This window comes from Arachis duranensis, chromosome 1, assembly GCF_000817695.3.
Source record: "Arachis duranensis cultivar V14167 chromosome 1, aradu.V14167.gnm2.J7QH, whole genome shotgun sequence".
Taxonomy (NCBI): domain Eukaryota; kingdom Viridiplantae; phylum Streptophyta; class Magnoliopsida; order Fabales; family Fabaceae; genus Arachis; species Arachis duranensis.
Window position 1 is genome coordinate 98,769,901 of NC_029772.3, and position 19,960 is coordinate 98,789,860.

The following is a 19,960-nucleotide window of genomic DNA, read 5'->3' on the forward strand; positions in this document are numbered from 1 at the left end:
CCAAGTATAAATTAAGAATGAAGACAAAATCCCCCAAATTAAAAGAAAAGACTCTATCAAGAACCCAAGATTTTTGTTGAGAGTAATTATCTTATTAGTGGACCAATACTTTGGATTAAAAATATTGTCGTTACGATACCTCCACATCCGAGTTAATATTCAAAATGAATCCTAAAATTTGACCTCCAATTTAATTTGACCCTCGAATTTTCAATTGATCTAAATTGTACCATGAAATTTCAATGCGTGCCTCAAGTTGGCCCTTTAGTCCATTTCCGTCACTGGAAAAATGATGTGGCAAATTTAGTTGACACTTGGTAGTGATACAAGAAAAACGACATGATTTTTCAAAAACTTAATTCTCTGTTCCTTCATCACTGAAAGGGGAGAGTCAAATTTTGATGGTGCCAAATCCAAACAAACCAACAAGAAGCTCCTGCAACATCCTTCCACCACCGTCGTATTCGTAATCGTTGCCACCTCTTCCTTGGTCGTACAACCTTGCCATTACACCGACGTGCACCGTTCGTCGCCCCCTTCTTCTCCTCCACCTCCTTATACTGTATCTTCTTGTTCTTTCTCTTATCCATTTTGTCTTGACCGAAATAATTAGCCTCTGAATCAGCCACTTCAATCACATGAAAATCTTTCTTATTTTCTATTTGTGAATGCAATGCAGAGAAAGGGAAGAAAAGTGGAGCAGCACTCACGATGGTAGCGGCAAAATCATATGTGGCGGGGTCTGAGGTGGGGGTGGCGATGTGGTCAATGGGGGAGGGGGCAGTGGATCTGGCATCGATGGCTTTGAGAATGTGGAGGGGACTCTTGATGAAGGAAGAGGGTGAGTTGAGGTTGTAGTGTTGCACTGAACCCTATCCCTCATTCTGTGTTTTCTTTTTCAATAATAATAATAATAATAATTAAGAATCAATTTGAAGTGAAATGGAGGAAGTAGAAGAGGTTGTAGTTGTGGTTGTTGTTGTGAATGAAGCAGTTATTCATGCGTGTGTAGATGAAGGTGATGATGATTACTTAATCACTGAAAATAAGTTGGAGAGAAGCCATGGCTGTTTGAGGAAGAGGAAGAAGAAAAGGGAGAGTCAACCGACGTTGTTTTGGAGCAAATAGCAAAACGACGTCATTTAATTGTGTCAGGTCAGTTTTCTGGTGATGAAAATGGATGAAAGGGCAAATTTGAGGCACGCTTTAAAATTTTATGGTACAATTTGGGTTAATTGAAAATTCAAGGATTAAATTGAATCGAGGATCAAATTTTAGTGGAAATTTTGAGTATTAACTCCTCCAAATCCACCAAATCCAGCACAAAAAAGAGTCTCATTCACCTAGATGTCCTTTTGAACCTACTGTCGTAAGTTACCACACCAAGCATTCCTAATAAATTGACAAAGATTCTTGAAGAAAAATTGAACAAAACAGATCTCGAAAATCGTATCGCACCTGAACGATTAAGAATAAAATGAGTAGATAATAGTGAAACCGAAGAAAACGTAAGACATATGGGATAAGAATTTCAAAAGAAATATATATTAACAAGCTCCAGACTTGACCTGTGAAGCAAAAACCAGCCAAAATATATATATATATACATATCGTAGAAAAAACGTGGAAGAAAAAAAGCGTTTACGTAACCAAAAAGCGTTTATCTTAAATATTTGTTAGGAGCGTATAAACACGTACAAATATACGTGACTGAATTATTTGGTTAGAGTTGGTTGTTAGTATAAGAGAAAAGGACAAATACGTCATTGACCTTTTGATTTGCAAACATTTAAATTTTCGAAAATTTGAAAATACATTTAAATCCCTAATTTTTTCAAAACCTGGACATATCGATCCCTCATGTTCACTTAGAGCCTGTCAGACTCAATAGAAAAATCAAACGTAACTCCCCTTGTACTAACCTGGTTGATACAGATGCACATCCGTAAAAAAATTTTTAAAATTAGACAAATTAAACTTATAAATTGATATGTCCAAATTTTAAAGATGTCAAAAACTCCAATATATTTTTAAATCACTAAAAACTTAAATGTTCGCAGGCTAAAACGTGAAGAGGCTATTTATGTTTTTCTCTTAATATAACTTAGATGGAGAGCTTAATTGTTCTTCTTTTTAATATTTAAAATACAAAAACGTACAAAAGATATATATTTTTGCCACCGGCCACATTCTATGTCCCTTTCAATTTCGTTTGTACTAAACACACAATTGGGATTTGGGATCTTATATTTTCCGAGTGTTTAATTTCTCCAGTGGATAAGGTAGGTACCTCTGTCTCTCCGCTTTGTTTTGATTCTGTTTTCTACCGAAATCTCAAAAAGAAAATGCCGAGAGAAGAAGGGAGTAAAGGAACAGAGGAAGAAGGGGGTAGTTACTAGTTAATACTTAATAGCACTGTTTACGTAAGCAGAGAGTATTGTATTGGTACGTACAAATATTAGCATCGTAGTATTTACCACAGTTACAGTATACGCGAGAAAGAAGAGGTCGGAGTCGGAGATTGAAGGAACCCGGGGTGGCCCACCGGTCACTGGTAACAGTGGTAAGTGCCTTGCTGCGTCAAGCTCCAGCTCCAGCTCCACTTTGACTTCTCACCCACTTTCAAACTCTTTCTATGCAAAAATTCTCTCTATCTCTCTCCATTCCTTTATTTCTTTATTGAGTTTTCAATTTGTCTGCTAATTCAATTCTTGCTCCTTTGTTGCTTATTAGCTATGAACTCTTCTTTCTCAATGGTGGCACCTTCGAAACCCTAATTGCTAACATTAACAAGTTTTTGTTGCCTTGCTGGTTGTGTGTCCTTCTCTTCCTGCACGTGATGTGAATTAGTCAGCGGTCACGTTTGTCCCTATTTCCCGTTTCAATTCCCCCTAATTCAACAACAATGCTAACTATGAGCATTGAGCTTCAATCACTTTCCTGTTTGGTGGGGAGTGGGGACGCCAATGCTTCCAAAGGACCAACAATCATTACGCCCAATTCTGTCTTCTTCTCTTTGTTTTATGTTTGCCCATACCGGATTCTTGAATTTATGTTTCAGTGTTTGCATTCTGTTGAGTATTGACACTTATTCATTGCTGCTGTTACTCTCAGATTAATGACAAATGTATCACCCAAACAACTCATTAGTTTGTGATCACCCCATGGATTGTGTTGCCACTGCAATGGATCTTGTCAATGGAGGTAACAGTCTAGCTTCCAAGCAGCGGCTACGCTGGACCAATGATCTCCACGAACGCTTCGTCGACGCGGTTGCTCAACTTGGTGGGCCAGATCGTGAGTTTTTCCTTCTCCTATGCATGGAACAAAGAAAATAATACAGTTTGAATGTAAATTGATAATCTTATTGTTAGTACTTGCTGTTGACTGGGTATCCTGATTTTAGGTGAAGAATCCAATACAACATGAATGATTCCTTGTGATGAAAGCAACTTAAATTTGATAACCTTTTGTTTTCCCAGGTGCCACACCTAAAGGTGTCCTTAGAGTTATGGGTGTGCAAGGGTTGACAATCTACCATGTCAAAAGTCATTTACAGGTAACAATGTTTTCTCGGCCTTGCTAAACTCGATACTCGTCCATGATTGTCACCTCGGTCTTTACTCTTTATCCGCATTGCTTCTGTTCAGAAATATCGACTAGCAAAATACCTACCTGACTCCTCAACTGATGGTATGTCATGCTGACTTTCATTGTTTAAAAATTCATGGAGAACATTCTTTTAACTTTAACTGACCCGCCGGTTACATGGTGATGCCTTTTTTACATTCTTGATGAAAGGGAAAAACGCTGAGAAGAAAGAAACAGAGGATGTACTTTCTAATCTTGATGGTTCATCGTAAGTATGACTTCCTGTATTTGTTTTGGGATTTAATACCAGTACCAGTTGTGACTGAAGTTAATAGTTGGGGCTTGTGTATCTGAATGCAGTGGGATGCAAATTACTGAAGCACTAAAGCTTCAAATGGAGGTGCAGAAGCGATTGCATGAGCAATTAGAGGTCATTCATATATGAAATGATGAGATGGATTTTTCTATTTTTATTTTATTTAATAAGACTCGTGAATTCGTTTAATAAATAAAAATCGACACACCCAAAAAAAAAAGGTTATTGAAGTTTTAAGTTCTATTACTCTAAGTGTGAGTCTTTGACTAGGGTGTGTAGCTCTTGTTCTGATGGAAACTTTTGATGATGTTAAGTAATAACCCCTTCCACAGGATGACAGGAGCCCCCACAAGTCTCACATTAGACTATGGGCATACCAAATCCGGTGTTCTTTGCAATTTCACTTGAGTTGTATACAAATCGTTCCTAAACTCCAGTATGAAGTTAAACAAAACAAAAAGCAATTTTGATAGAATGATGAGTTGTGTTTAAAATGCCAAGCTTGTTAACCTTTCTTTCTTTCACCCAAAAAAAATGTGAAACAGGTGCAGAGACAACTACAACTAAGGATAGAAGCGCAGGGTAAATACTTGAAGAAGATTATTGAAGAGCAGCAGCGGCTCGGCGGTGTTCTTATAGAAGCACCTGACTGGGGGGCTACAGCTCTGGTCACAGGAGTTACGCGCCAAGAAGATAATAAGACCCACCAAGCAACCCCTGCCACAACCTCTGAGAGCCCCTTTCTGGAGGTAGCTGTGAAAGAACAAGCCCTGGCTAAGAGTCTTTCAATTGATGAATCATTTTCATCTCAGCATGAACCTTTGACACCTGATTCTGGTTGCCATGTTGGCAACCCCACTGGCGGCCCTGAAGAGGAGAGATCAACAAAGAAGCAGCGCTTGAACATTGATGGATCATATTCTAGACCAGAAATGCTGCTTCCGCATCAAATACTGGAGTCAAATGTCTCATCAAATAAGCAACCAAATGTTTTTTCTACTCCCCAGGAGGAATATGATCATTCAATGGGTATAGCTGCCAAAAGTGTGACAAGGAATTCTAGTAGGGTTGTATGAGTAATCTGTGATTTATTCCAGCAAGCAGCTTGTGCATTAGGACTGATTTCATTTCATTTAGTCGGGCATATGATGTGCACTCTTGTAGATTATGGAACCTGTAGGCTGTAGCTCTTAGTTTTCAGTACACTCAGATTTCACTATGGGTGTAGACCTATTCATGACGGCGACTCGAAGACGCTGATCGGTTGTACGTGATCTTATCAGTCAATGTAACTGCAGAGTGCAGATGCTTAGGAACAGTGCAGTAGTATGTGCTTTGATGCACCATATATTAGAAATTCGATATTCATACTATAATATTGGATTAATATTTTTTGTCTTAAGGTCACCAATGACCAATTATGGGCTTCTCATGCTTCAGCAATCCTTTTGTCAAACTGGCCCAGGCCCACGGAAAAATGCTAAAATGAGCAGGCCCAGCAATACGAAGGGTATCTATGTGACACTTATGAATTGTGACTGACCATTCAACAAGAAAACAATCTGACCAAATAATAATGATACAAAAACAAAAATAAAAGGGAAAAATAAGTTGACTCACAATTCAATTCGTTGACACAGAATAATCAAGTGAGAGAACAAAGCCAAAGTGGAACCAATATTAATATTAACAAGGACTGACTGCCTACAATTACAAACCAATAAAACCAAATTCCAAGGAGTGGCTATAACAAATACAGGATCACATAGATGCTCAAAGAACTTCAGAATTAGACATGAAGAATGTCTGTCTGTCAGTCAGTCAGTCAGTATGATACAAATGTTCAAGAGGACTCGTGTCTTCGATGGATTGATCCCTTTAGAAGGCAATGCCGCAGTCGTCTACTCAGAGCCTCCAGCTTCTCGAACCTGTCACCCTTCCCCTTTTTGTCAGCTGTCTCGCCTTTCTTCTTTTTCTTCTTCTTGATCTTGCTCTTGTTCTTCTTGAGCTTCTTTTCATCTTCTTTTGCCTCTGAACACTTCTCTTTCATGCTTCTCAAAGGTGTTGCAAATACATCCAATGTATTCTGAAATTGTTAACATCAATGATATCATTACAATACTCAAACTTACAAATAAGCATGAGAAGCAACAACAAGAAACCACATTGATATAAACTAAAATGCAAATTAGAATCTCACTTCACTTCCACATCATTTTCAATATTACCCTTTAGTTTAATCAACAAACCAAGAGTATGAAGAGAAACATATAAATGTTTGTGCGCATGCACGCGTGCACATGGCGATACACAATATACATATACCTGAGGGAGGTTATCAGCCCTTAAATCTGCACAAGATTCTTCATCACTGCCTCCTAAAGAAGAACATCTGCCCCAACTTTCTCTGTTTGAGCTTGTACATGAGAAACAATCTTCAGTTTGATCATTTACCTTATCCTGTAAAATCATGAAGTATATGAGTCAAAACTGATCAAAATATCATCACACCCATAATTATGATCTCTGCATCATAAAACTAAGTCCTACATGGAGAGTTTTTAAAAAACATGAATAAACATATGCCATTTCAGGCCATGTTAGAGAGAGAAGGGGGAGGGAAGAGACTGAGTAATTTCTTAATTTCATATAGTACTTGATAAGATCACCTGTACATCATTTGTAGGCTCATTGTTGTCATGCGCAATTTCTTCTGTAAACACGGATTCCTAAAATACAAGAAACGAATGAATTCTACAATACAAAATGTTTGGAAGGAAATAGCATGGATAGAAGGTTAAGGCAGATACCAGATCAGCAGATGGTGCAACTTCTGATAGAAGTTCAGTAACTGATTTTGTAGTTGAAATTGTTGGAAGAGCAGAAGATGAGCTTGCAGCATCAGCAGTTGCAGATCGAAGACTAGAGAGTATCTCATATATTAGGTTCTAGCATCAAAACAAGAGCATAGTTAGTTTTTTGTTTTCTCACTTAATGTAGTTGAATGACTAAATCATACTACTGTATAAATAAAACCACATAAGATCCTAAAAGCTAATTACCTCATTCACGCCAGAACCAAGTTTCAAATCCCCCAAATCATAATATTTCTCAAGCTTATCAGCTCTAGAAACTTGAGGAGGGTGGAGGACATTATAGAAGAAAATAGAAACCGAATCATAAAAGAACTGTGGCCTAGAAGAGTTATGGTCACCATCAAATTTTATGATATTTTTATCACCCTGCAAATCCATAAACAAAGTTAGCTATTTTGGCTATTAAGGGCAAGGAAATGAATAGGCTTCCAAGAAGCCTCATGATCAAAATGAAATAAATTAGTACCGCATAGGATTCAGATATAAGATCAGAATGGTGGGGCTGAATGAATTTGTCATCACTCCCATGTCCAAATAAAACAGGAATGAATGTCTTCCGTGCAACCTGTAGGCTTTAAAGCATTAATTTGAGATAAAAATGGGAAAAAAAAAAAACTTTCTAACAATTTGTTTAGACAGAAAAATTGATTATTCTCAGATATCATGGCGAAAAAACCATTATCAATTTTGTTCCATAAAAAATTATATGATCTCAAAATATGGCTGTTCAATGTTATGAAAGAAAATTGCATAATTAATACATACCAGCAAACAATTTAGATCCATAATATCAAACTTTGCCTTCTTCTCAATAACCCGCCGCATGTATTGCACAGCCATTTTAACCTAAATGCAGGGCAAATGCAACACTATAATCAAAGTAGATAATTCAAGTTAACAGGCTTTAGCTCCATTGCTCAACGAATTTGGCAAATGAATGAAAACAAAACAACATTAAGGGGCAGAAAAGCAATAAAAGCACTGCAAGTATATTTCATTTTAAGCAGTGTCTGCTTGTTCTTAAACTTGTCACAGCTAGGTTTGTGTTTATATAAATTTGTGGTGTTCTAGTCGTGACTGTTTGTTTCCATTTCTAATATAGAAAAGAATTAATTAATGACTACCAACTTCCATCTTTAGTTTCCAAATAAAAAAGAACCTCAGTAAAAATACCCTATTAAAAGAAAAAACTTAATTAAACTTTATGTTTCAGTCCTAATATTCCAATTCCCTTTTTGTTCCATTACAATGCAGCTGGTTTATATCACTACATGACTGTTCCAGTGAAAGAAAGAGAGAGTACCGTGAACTTGGGAAGCCGAATTTTGTAGACATCTACAAGCTCCATCATCAAATCATACAAGTTTGAAAAGGCACTATCCAATACCATTCCAGCAATAGAAGGGTCTTCAGCTCCATAAAGAAGGCTACAAGTCAGGAAAGTGAATTAATACAGGAGTGGCTCATCACTCTATGTATCTATGGGAAGCATAGCATCTGGAATTTAAGTCTTAGGCATAGAGCCATTATGTGATTTACAAAACTTCTAAATATGTTGTGTCATCAAAGCTTTAGATCATGTATTCAAAAGGGAACAAATTATGAGTTCTTCTTCCCAATTATATTTTTCCACTTTATCAAACAATAACAAAAAGATTCTTCTCCATAGGAAGGCCTTGGTTTTGTCCAGAGGAAAGGGAGCAAGAGAGTATTTACACCATCCATAACAGAAACTTAAGTCATGAAATTATATTAGAATAAAATGTCAAAATCACCCACTGATGATGTTTAATTTCTTTCTTTTGGGATGGTGGGTTTACGCTTAGCAGAAAATAAAGTATTAAAGCAGCACAAACTCTTATAATGATCAATAACAATAAAAAAGTTTAGTGGAATATGCAATACCTAGTAACAGCACCCATTGATCGTCCCCAGAGACCTATACGTGATATTTGTTTGTTGCTTCTCAAATATGACACCACCATCTTGAGATCATCTTTCTACCACACAAAAGATGGGAAGAATAAAATAACTTGATAATTTTCTTGTGCATAAGAAGTCATGTCATAGTAATTCATAAAAGATGTTGCATGCATAAACCAAAGTTAGAAATTGGAGCTAACTAAGCAAGTCAATATGTATAAAGTACAAAGATTGAAAGAGGCAACATACTTCATGCCAACCAAGGCTAACATAGTTTCCATCAGATAAGCCAGATCCTGAGAAGTCGAGAGTAAAAACAGTAATATTTGACGGAAGAAGAATTACAGCAGCTTCGTTGGCATCTGCCCTACATCCACTGCATCATTGTACAAATGCACACATATGAAAATAGATAAGAATTGAATGGATATCAGATTTTGGAGACCAACATATTGAAATATATGTTTTATGATTGCACAATGGCAGTGCCCATTAAAAATAAAAATTACATATACCTGTTTCCGTGGCAATATATTACACAAGGCAGAGAAGTATCTTCAGGGAAAGGAGAAGGAAGATAATGACTACATTGTAAAGTATGGCCTCTAGCATTCTTGAGCTGCAGATTAGAAAAAATAAATCAACACATGAACACATAATCTACAGGTACATAAAGAAATGGTATCATGATGTAACTTCTATGATCTATATATAGAAAAATAAATAAATTAATAAATCAAGTCCATACTTGCCTCCAAATCCTGCCTTTGGTATGTTCTTCCAGCAAGGGAGAATTCCTTGTCCCATAGGTACTGCTCCGGATTATACTCCGCCCTGTACATGTGACAAAGTAAATGCATTGAAGCAGCAACTCAATTGGCTAGCAAAAAGCAATAACAAGTTGAGGAATGGATGCTTCATACAAAGGCATTTAGTTCTTTATCTACATTAACTGAACATGTAAAAACAATTTAAGAAAAAAAAAAACATAACAAATTAGTTTAACTCTATGGTGAAACTTGTATAAGATATTTCTTTGGATGTGATTGAGACAACACATAATATGTAGAGAGGTTAACAAGGATAGTAACAGCAAATAATAGATACGGACAAATATGTTAAGTCAAGTCAAGAGAAACTTGCAAATATTAATGGTGTGATTAACAAAATAAGGGTCCTCCTTTGAGGAGAAAGAGCCCCCAAATCATATACTCAGCATAAACATTCTGTCCCCAGAAGCCATATCAACACTAAACAGCACCTACTAACTTGAACAGTACCATTGTGCCAAAGCCACAGCAGCCAGTGAATCATAGATTAATACCTGGGAGGCCGAATCACGAAATTGATGAACTGCTCAATCATCTTGTTTCTACTTCTACATGTACCTCAGAGCAACTCCGCCTCATGAGGTTACAACTACAGCGGAGTCTCTGAGAAGCTCAAAGTCAATTCTCTGACACCAACGCCATCTTCAAACTGCAACTTAATCTCAAATCTCCCAAATATATCTTCCTTGTGAATCAGAATTCCACCATGCCCAAGTCCTTGAGAAACAACACCAACTTGCCACTCAGAAAAAAGAAATAATTTTGCATTACGAAACAAACAGTGCAAAACCCATTACTAATTCTGGCACTAGTTCCTGAAAATTTTCAATTTTAGAAAGAGGATGGTCGTGTCCCAAGTATACAAGAGCACTTTCCAGATCCAAACGCCCTTAAAATCATACAAAAACTGCATCTCAAGAAAACCAGAGAAAAGACATAGTAAACAGAAATTTTCTCCCCATTTTCACCCCCATACCAACCTAACCCACAAGAAAGCTATGTTCGAACCCCCTCTTCTACATTTACAATGATAGAAGTAAGCAACTTTATCAACTTCCAAAAAAATATTGAGCGAGTGGGCACACGTCAATTGCACAAACAAAAGAGAAACAAGAAACACTGATTTCAAGAAGAAGAGAGTGAATAACCTTGAAAAAAGGAAAGAGAAGGTGGAAAAGGAAACAACTTTACCGGAATGAAAAGTTGGGTTGTGACCTGAGCTGAGCTGAACTGAGATTCCAGTACCACCCAAAAGCAAATGCTAGTCCTAAGAAGAGTAATGAAGCTCAACAAGGGAACCGAATAAGTTGAAGAGAAGATTCTCCCCACTGCTAAGATTGTAGTGATGAATTGAACGGAGGAGAAGAAGATGAAGATGAAGATGAAGATTAAGCTGTGAAGGATGGACTTTTTTCTGAGTTGTTGTTGCCTGTCAAACATTTTTTAAACAATTTTTGAGATTCCTGCTTCCTTTTATTACCGTAAGTTTTTGCTAACTCGCTCTTTAAGAGTGAAAAATAAAAACTTTATTCCATAAAAAGTTTAATTTTTTATACTATTGGAAAGGCTACTCACAAATTTCCATTTGGAACTCGAGGTGACATGGACGAATTATTCCACCCTTTAAATTTTAATTATTATTTTAATTAATATATAAAATAATGATAACTAAACAAATAACAATTCACGTCAAATAACTAAAAAGTATAAACACAAAAAAATTGAAGTTAAAACTTGTTTTATATCATGAAATTCTACGTCTACGGTCTACATCAGAAAGTATTTCGATTCAAAAGGTTACCTTTCCAATATTAAACAGTTTAAAAACCAGAAAAAGAAAAAAACTAAAAAATTCTTAATTAGAGTGAAACTGTGATGACAAAGGCAAAGTCAAAGTCAAACTCAGAAGAAAGACAGAGAACTCAAATGCTCAATGCAGTTACGTTACATGGATAATCTTGAGTCAACAACACAACAACAAGGTCTCTCTTTCTTCTCTCTGACGCAACATTATTATTCTCTTCTATTCTTTTTTCATTTCCCCATCTTCAAATCCTTTCTTTGTATTAAGCTTTTTGAGTATCTGTGGTTTGATTTTGGGACTGGTATTTGTGTATTCAGTTCGTTGTGATTTAGGAATCCTAAAATTTAGAAAATTCTCTGTTTCACTAACTGGCTTACACGAGTATTTCCCTAATCGAATATGTATATCTCACATTCTTTGCTAATTTTCTCTAACTACATGTTGAATTGCTTTTAATTCTAAATAGAGTATCTTTATTCCCCCATAAATATATAGGTACTTAGGTAAAGGTCAACTCATTACTTTGCCACACTTTTTCCTCGTACTACTTCAAATTTTCAACAGTTTTGTTATTCTTTACTTAAAAAATTAAACTTATTAGTATCTTCAGGAGCAAGGTTAGTGGGTTTAATGCTTATTTTCAGCAGCAGGGGGATGATGTAGTATGTTGCAGAATGCAGACGATAATGAAGTGGGAGAAGTAGAAGATGATATTTATTTCGGCAGCAGAGTGATGGGGGATTCATTTGAGCCATTTTTGCTGTCGAACTTTTACTCTTCCTGTGTCATAATGCTTTAATTTAGTATTATTTCTATCTTTGTTGTCAAATGTGTAGTTTATCTGCTTGTTCTTAGGATGGCACTTTCAATGAAATGACCAACATTTACTAAAATGTTACCTTTAATATAAGAGTGTGTTTGGTTTACATTTTTATTTTTTGCTTTTATATTCAGTATTTTTTATTTTTTGAATTTTGTGAAAAAAAAATAAAAGTAAGAGATAAAAATAAAAAATAAAATTTTATTATTTTTACTGTTTTGATTTTTTTTCACAAATTTTAAAAAATAAAAAATATTAAAAATAAAAAAAATAAAAAACGCAAACTAAATGCATTATAATATTTTCTCCTACTTGCTCTTCATTGGAGTGAAGCTGTGAATTCTCTATTGTAGAAAAATTGGATAACAAACACCACTGTTGTAGAAACTAAAAAAGGTGATAGAAAAATATACGAAAAGAATTAAAAATTGTGTTTTAGTATGTTGTATAATTCATCGATACAACCATACAAGAAAGTTATTGATACGCATATTTTCATCAATAATCTTAACTCTACTAATTATTCACTAACACTAACAACTTTTTAATAATTCTACTAATCTTATACCTAATTTATTAACTATATTCTAATATTCTTTTCAAACTTAAGTGAAAACTAAAAATACCATCTTAAATTTGTATATCCATCTATTGCTCACAACTTCTTGATCAAAAGAAAGATCAACCAAGTCCTAAGTATGTGCTTTTATCTAATGTTTGAATTTCTTTCTACATTATTTATTGCCAATTTGAATGTGTGGAGATTTTTTTATATGATAATCAAAAAGACATGGAGGTGAATTTCTTACCCTAGTACTACGAGTGGACAGAGGAAGAAGTTCCACATGAACAGGATCATCGTTCAAGCTTGGATCATAGTTCCTATATTATCATCATTAGGGAAAAGATCAACGGAAGTATTTGTAAAGAAAAGTGAATGGGTAGGAAAAATAGAGTGAAAGGAAGAGAAACTCAAAAATACATGATGTTTTCATAATACAATATAACGAGATATGCAAATTCGTTGAGAGATAGGATCCCAACAACGATAACCTTTTATGTTCAGTGCCATAACCAAGGAAACAATATAGGTGAGCCCGAGGTTCAAATTTATTTATGTTCATTGGGCTAGAGGAGAACAAAACAGACACAACCAAATACTCTAAGCGAACTATAGTATGGAGAAGTATTATAGAGGTGCTAAAAAAAATTATGTTACCTAAAACAGAGAAAAAAAAGCGATTGATAATATGGATATATAGCAGTGAGAACAGCTTCACCCCAAACACGTTTAGAACAAGAAGAGGAAAGAAGCATTGTACGAACAGAGTCAAGAATATGACAATGTTTACATTCCTCTTTACCATTTTGTTGAGACGTTCTAAGACAAGAGAATTTAGACAAGGTGCCGTGTTCAGTAAGAAAGTTCAAAAGTTTGGAGTCACGGTACTTCATTGCATTATCACGTCAAAAAACTTTAATGATTTTGAAAAATTGTGTTTTAATCATAGTAGCAAAATTGATCTAAGTCTGAAGCAATTCATATCTATTGGACATTAAGTAAATCCAAGTAAAATGTGAATAATTATCAATAAATATAATAAAATATCGAGTCCCCGCATAGAAACTGTGGGAGCCCAAACATTAGAGTGTATAAGATCAAAAAAGAATAAGCAAGAGATAAACTATTATAAAAAGATAAAGCTAATTGTTTTGTAGTTTGATAAGAAATGCAATCAAAAGGCTAATTATTGACTAATCCTAATACTCCCTTAGACACGAAAGGATGCAATTTTCCTAATGAACTGTAAGCAAGACGATGATGCCACAAGTAAAGTGTGGATGGTAAAAAAAACAACACAGAAGTTTATAGTAGAGGGAACATGAAGTTTCCTAAGTTCAAGCAGTCTACCGATCTTACATACAGTCCTGATAATTTGTCCCGTCCAAAGATCGTACACACAATAACTAAAAATAGAAAAATTAACATCAAAATCAAGTTCAATTAATTGACATACAGAAATAAGATTGAAATTAAATTTAGAAATAAAATAAGTACTATCAGGTAGGTGGAGGTCAGACTGTGAGACAGATTCTTTATGATTCAAATACATAAGAGATCCATCAATAGTGTGGATAGATAGAATGTAGTAGTAGTAGTAGTAGACAAAGAGGAGAAAGCATAATAGATATGTGGCACGTGATTGAAATAACTAGAATCAAAGTACCATTTAGAGTAACCTAGAGGAGTGCATAGAGCAACAGAAGTATTACTAGATGATGAAAAAAATTGTTTAAGAAAAAACTCAATATCAAATGAAAAAACAAAAGATGGACTACCAAAAGTAGATGAGGTAGATATATCAGCGACAACCGCTATAGTGACAAGCATCGACTTAGGAGCATTAGAGCAAAGATGATACTTGTTTTGATCTGGACAAGGTGGACAAGTAGGACAAGTAGTTATCAAGTGACCCAGTTATTTGCATTAGTGAATAGAAAATGGAACAGTTGGAGGTAATATGACCTTGTTGCTTGTTTTTACGACATTCAATTGAGGGACAATCTAGTAAAAGGTGACTAGAACGACTACAATTTCGACAAAATTGTCCTTTTTATTGGTAACTACAAAGATAGCATCAATTTTGTATCGAGTCAACCCTAGACATGTTTTTTCAGACTTAAGATGAGGGAGAATATTTTCAAGACTAGGCAAAGGATTTTGATGAAGAAGAGAAGCTCTGGTTGGCTCATAATCACCCATAACTGTCACGAGAAACTGAATTAGATATGTCTGATTGCGATAATCCTCATAGGTTTTAGCATAATAACATCTTTAAGAATAAATTCACAAGAGGTCAATTGATCCCAAATACATTCAATCTGTCCTAGAAAATTATAAACAACCTGACCACATTCTTACTTAAGATTGTAAAGTTCTTTAAACAATTGATATTGATGTGAAAGATAAAAAATGGTGTAGCATTTTGGCCAAATGATTCCATACCTCTTTAGAAATTTCAAAATACCCAAAATAAAGGTGGATGCTAGGTGTTGATATGTTGCAAAACTAGGTAATAATTTGGTAATTCTTATTATTCCAGTCTTCCAATTTCTCGACAAAGGCTTTGTCAACATCAATCGGTTTAGAAAAAGCTTTTTTGGAATTTTTAGTTGCTTCTTTAGATTTTTCAAGCTTACTTTTATTTAGCTTGGACACACAATATCACCAGTCACATAATGTCATAATTCACGGTCTTTCAAAAATGATCTCATAGCTTCAACCCAATTATTATAATGGGAGCCATTAAGAATAATAGTTGGCTGAAGGATATCTAATTTCTCCATGAGAAAAGTTTACTATTCCTCAAGTAATTTAAAAATAATAAATATCGGAGTAGAATTTAGAGAAACAAAGGTCGAAAATGAAAATATCACATAGAAAAATCTTAGGAAAGGGTTCCACTGGGTGCCACGTCAGCATGCTTTTGATACGTGGCGGCACACGACTGGACGTGAAAAACACGTCAGCAAGTGTAGTCAACGCGAGCCAAAGTTGAACCAGGTCGGGCGAAAAGTGGGGGTCATAGCACGAGTCAACACGAGCAGGTCTTAGAATGGACGCAAGTCAGCAAATCTTGGTCGTTAATTTTGGGGTGTCAATTGAATGCTCCAGATTAAATATGGAAAATCTGGAAAGCTTATGAAGTGATGGAAGCACTTGACCTTTAGGCAGCATTGGCGGTGCATGGAGGCTCAAACGACGATAGTTTTTCATTCGCTATACTTGCAACAGAGAGACGAACATAATGGCTTAATGATGATTGCTCAAAAATGTTGGAAAGACGACCAAAAATGAGTGAGAAAACTAGCGGTAGTTTTTGTTGGGAATAATACACCATTCCCTCTTGAGAAAATACCTTTCACAGAGAAATAAAATAGACACAATCACAACACAAAAATTTAACGTGAAAACTCCAATTACTGGAAAAAAAACCACGGCCGTTGCCAAATGACAACCAGAAAATATCACTATGTGAAAATTGTTACAACACATAGACTTCTTTCTCTCTAACACCGGCACCCTAGTACACCTACACTCTCAAAGCAAATATTTAACTACACCTCACAACACTCTCTAATCAAAAGGTATAGAGGAAAAGAAAAGTCAGATACAAGCTTTAAGTGTTTTCGACTGGTGCAAAAATTATGGAGAACTTAGCCTCATATTTATAGCCTATGCCACCCACTTCATTTGCTATCCTAAGCAATGTGAGACTAATTCAACCAAATTCTAACAATCTCCACCTTGATTGAAATAGTCACACATCTTCAGCTTCCATAGTCAACACCGACAATTCTTTGCTGCCATTGTCTATACCGACAAACATAGTTCAGAGAACTATCATACTCCACCATGAAAGTATACTCACTTGGAATTAGACCACTCCAAGTATTTTACCTTGGTACAGATCGAAACCTTGCTGAAAATTCATGGTGTAATTTCCAAATTGGCTTTTTCTGGAAGTTCTTTAGCCATCGACATAACTCCGCCACACACCTTGCCTCTCAACGCCAACCAATGCCCGTGTGCAATTGTGGACCCGATTGCCACAACTTATCCTTATTAATGGCAGTGCGGTAATACCATGAGGATACTTCTTGTCTTCTAGAGAACATCATCTTCTCTCATAGAGAGAGCAATATTGCAAGTATCAGATTGAGAGCCTTTTTCTGAAATCGCATTACTTGGACAATTTCTCTTTACATGCCCAGGCCTTCCACATTTCCAACATGTTACACTCCTTCCACGATTTCCTTTTCCATAATTGTCACCTTTAGCTACAAGCGCTAAATCTGATGAAGTGCTAGCCTCATTTTTTATTCTTCTTTCTTCAGCAATGAGCTTACTGGCAACTTCTTCAAAATTCAGAGTTTTCTTCCCATACATTAAAATAGGTTTGATATACTCATAGGAAGAAGGAAGAGACAATATGAGCCTCAGTGGCTTATCTTCATCATCAATTTTCACTCCAATTGCCTCTAATTCAGAGACAATACCATTGATAGCACTAAGATGGTCATAGATTTTCACATTGTGATCCATGCGTAGATTATGAAACTGCTTCTTTAATAACAACCGATTTGAGATGCCCTTTGCCTGATACAACCCTTCGAGTTTATCCCAAAGTTCCTTGGCTGTTTTTATTCCTTGCACATTTGCAAGAACATTCTTAGCCAAACACAGGCGAATAGCACTTGCAGCTCTCAAATCTAGTTCCTCCCATTCTTTATCCTTCATACCAGAGATTCTCTCCTTCAACGCCTTGTGCAAACCTGATTGTATCAACACATCCTTGACTTGTATTTGCCACCAGCCAAAATTGATTCTTCCATCAAATTTCTCTATTTCAAGCTTCACAACACTTGAATATCCTGACATTATTGCAACCGTATACTGGAATAGTATAACTCAACTGTAGACCGTGCACTAGGAAGGGTCCCCAGGAAAGAGAGGTGGGTCACGATGGACACACTTAAATACCAGGTCTTTCCTTAGCCAGAACCTTTTCAAAATGCACTCTCACAGTGTCACACTGCCTTCCAGCAACAACAACAGCAACCAAAGATCAACCTCAACCAAAGATCGACTGTGGAGAGCTCTCGCCAACCAGGGAGACTTCGGGGAGGAATCAAGTGAGAGAACATAAGATGAGAAGACACCACATCCAACTCAAAACCTTAAGGTGTCAAGTAAATGGGTCTCTCATCTTATAAACTCCTCACTCTTCCTTACTTTCTTTGATGTGGGACTAACTTCAACACTCCTCACACTTGCAACACTAACAATCTCCCCCTCAAGTGTGAGCCTCCACATCAAGCATCAACTCCCATCTAGCTCCTCCACCACATATGAGTATTCGTCCATCACACTGCAGTAAAACACCACAGGACACGCCGCCCGGACCACCTTTGCCGAGAAGACTTTCTATGCTTCACCTTGAATACCCCTTAAAACCACCAGACCGATTAACCATCGGCTCTGATACCACTTGTTGGGAATAATACACCATTCCCCCTTGAGAAAATACCTTTCACGGAGAAATAAAATAGACACAATTACAACACAAGAATTTAACGTGGAAACTCCAATTACTGGAGAATAAACCACGGCCGTTGCCAAATGACAACCAAAGAATATCACTATGTGAAAATTGTTACAACACATAGACTTCTTTCTCTCTAATACCGGCACCCCAGTACACCCACACTCTCAAAGCAAATATTTAACTACACCTCACAACACTCTCTAATCAAAAGGTATAGAGGAAAAGAAAAGTCAGATACAAGCTTTAAGTATTTCTGACTGATACAAAAATTATGGAGAATTTAGCCTCATATTTATAGCCTAGGCCACCCACTCCATTTGCTATCCTAAGCAATGTGGGACTAATTCAACCAAATTCTAACAGTTTTTCATTCGTTGTGCATGTATTTGATAGATTTTCTTAGGGATCTTTGGTGTATCTTTTAGCCTCAACATAGAATCACTTTTCATTGGTGTCTGGGATTGCACTTATGGAAGTTTTCTTTGGTATAATAGACTATTAAAAAGGTAAGAGAGAGCAGTAGAGAAAGAATTTGTGTGTATTTAAGTTGTATATGGAATTATACAATATAAAAAGATATTTATAAGTGTTTGTTAAGAGAATCGAAATAATAAAGACGTAATATCTTATAATAAATATTTAGATATGTTAAATAATTCTAATGAAAGCTAATTGATCCTAATATATTTTAACATCACCCATCAACTTGAGTTTGAAACTTATTTAAAACAACGAAATAAAGAAAAAATGAATAAACTGATAGAACGGGTGCAGACAGAACGGCCAGAAGAAAGAGCAGAGGGAACTGTGGGAAGGAAGCACATAAGAAATTGCCGAAAGAAAGCGCAGACGAAACTGCCACGAGGAAGCGCAAACAGAACTGCCACAAGGAAACACAGACGAAAGTATCACAAGGAAGCGCAGACGAAACTGCAACAAAGAAACGCAAACGGAACTGCCACAAGGAAACATAGACAGAACTACCACAAGGAAAGCGTAGACGGAACTACCGGAAGGAAGCTCAGACAAAACTGCCGAAAAGGAATGCAGATGAAACTGCCGCAAGAGTGGCTAACTGCTGAAAAATTGTTGAAAAGATAGCGAACTGCCAGAAAACTGCTGAAAAGTGACAGTGCAAAGAGATGACAAATTATCGGAAGGTGACGAAAAACATATGATTTCTTCATAAGAATACGTAAGTAGTGAATGAGCTAATCAGTGATGTGAGAAGGCATCAAAGCATTGATGAAAGAGAAGGAAAAAAATGACATGGAAAAAAAGTAAGAAAAATACGGTAATTTCACTAAAAAAACAATCTATCTTCAAGGAGGATATCATGACTCTGATACCATGTTGGAAAAGTAAGAGAGAATATTAGAAAAAAGAGTTGTGCAATATAAAAATATAATTATAAATGCTAAGAGAATCAAAATAATAAAAACGTAATATCCTATAATAAATATTTAGATATACTAAATAATTTTAATAAAAGTTAATTGATCCTAATATATTATATTATAACATCTATCTTTTTTAAGTCCTTGTAAATTAATCTGTAACCTTATAGCTTGTATTAGTAAGTACCTATAGTTTATTTTCCTTTTACCATGTTGTGGTGGCAATATTTGACTAAAAAAGTAAAAGGAAAAGAAAAAATCACTGGTGGATTACTGGATTTACCATATCATTC

The 19,960-nt window shown here is 35.8% G+C and overlaps 2 protein-coding genes across 6 annotated transcripts; one reads left to right on the forward strand and one right to left on the reverse strand.

Moving 5' to 3' along the window:
* Positions 1-2,181: 2,181 nt before the first annotated feature.
* On the forward strand, positions 2,182-5,328 carry LOC107465818 (myb family transcription factor PHL7). Of its 4 annotated transcripts, none has more exons than XM_016084807.3 (7): positions 2,182-2,282; positions 3,115-3,297; positions 3,483-3,559; positions 3,651-3,693; positions 3,802-3,859; positions 3,952-4,021; positions 4,453-5,328. In XM_016084807.3, exons 2-7 carry the CDS (start codon positions 3,126-3,128, stop codon positions 4,981-4,983), a joined length of 951 nt encoding a protein of 316 aa, XP_015940293.1. In that variant the 5' UTR covers positions 2,182-2,282; positions 3,115-3,125; the 3' UTR covers positions 4,984-5,328. The 4 variants fall into 4 exon arrangements, with proteins under 4 accessions (XP_015940293.1, XP_015940289.1, XP_015940285.1 ...); XM_016084803.3 differs by having other exon boundaries at positions 2,220-2,554; XM_016084799.3 differs by having other exon boundaries at positions 2,221-2,563.
* Positions 5,329-5,557: 229 nt separating this feature from the next.
* LOC107465805 (uncharacterized) lies at positions 5,558-10,961 on the reverse strand. Of its 2 annotated transcripts, XM_016084781.3 has the most exons (14): positions 10,728-10,961; positions 10,031-10,253; positions 9,459-9,540; positions 9,222-9,325; positions 8,956-9,082; positions 8,689-8,783; positions 8,087-8,210; positions 7,549-7,629; positions 7,250-7,348; positions 6,970-7,149; positions 6,718-6,855; positions 6,577-6,636; positions 6,233-6,367; positions 5,558-5,993 (listed from the first exon to the last, which is right to left on the reverse strand). In XM_016084781.3, exons 2-14 carry the CDS (start codon positions 10,069-10,071, stop codon positions 5,751-5,753), a joined length of 1,509 nt encoding a protein of 502 aa, XP_015940267.1. In that variant the 5' UTR covers positions 10,072-10,253; positions 10,728-10,961; the 3' UTR covers positions 5,558-5,750. The 2 variants fall into 2 exon arrangements, with proteins under 2 accessions (XP_015940267.1, XP_015940275.1); XM_016084789.3 differs by lacking the exon at positions 10,728-10,961 and having other exon boundaries at positions 10,031-10,614.
* Between the last annotated feature and the right edge of the window lie 8,999 nt (positions 10,962-19,960).

Bases quoted from the DNA above. Each gene is read 5' to 3' on its own strand.
- LOC107465818 (XM_016084807.3), top strand. From the start codon at position 3,126: ATGTATCACCCAAACAACTCATTAGTTTGTGATCACCCCATGGATTGT. The intron at 3,860-3,951 runs GTAAGTATGACT...ATCTGAATGCAG, and splicing joins TCTAATCTTGATGGTTCATC to TGGGATGCAAATTACTGAAG. The intron at 4,022-4,452 runs GTCATTCATATA...AATGTGAAACAG, and splicing joins GATTGCATGAGCAATTAGAG to GTGCAGAGACAACTACAACT.
- LOC107465805 (XM_016084781.3), bottom strand. From the start codon at position 10,071: ATGATTGAGCAGTTCATCAATTTCGTGATTCGGCCTCCCAG. The intron at 9,083-9,221 runs GTATATGTAATT...ACAATGATGCAG, and splicing joins ATATATTGCCACGGAAACAG to TGGATGTAGGGCAGATGCCA. The intron at 7,349-7,548 runs GTATGTATTAAT...TAAAGCCTACAG, and splicing joins TGGATCTAAATTGTTTGCTG to GTTGCACGGAAGACATTCAT.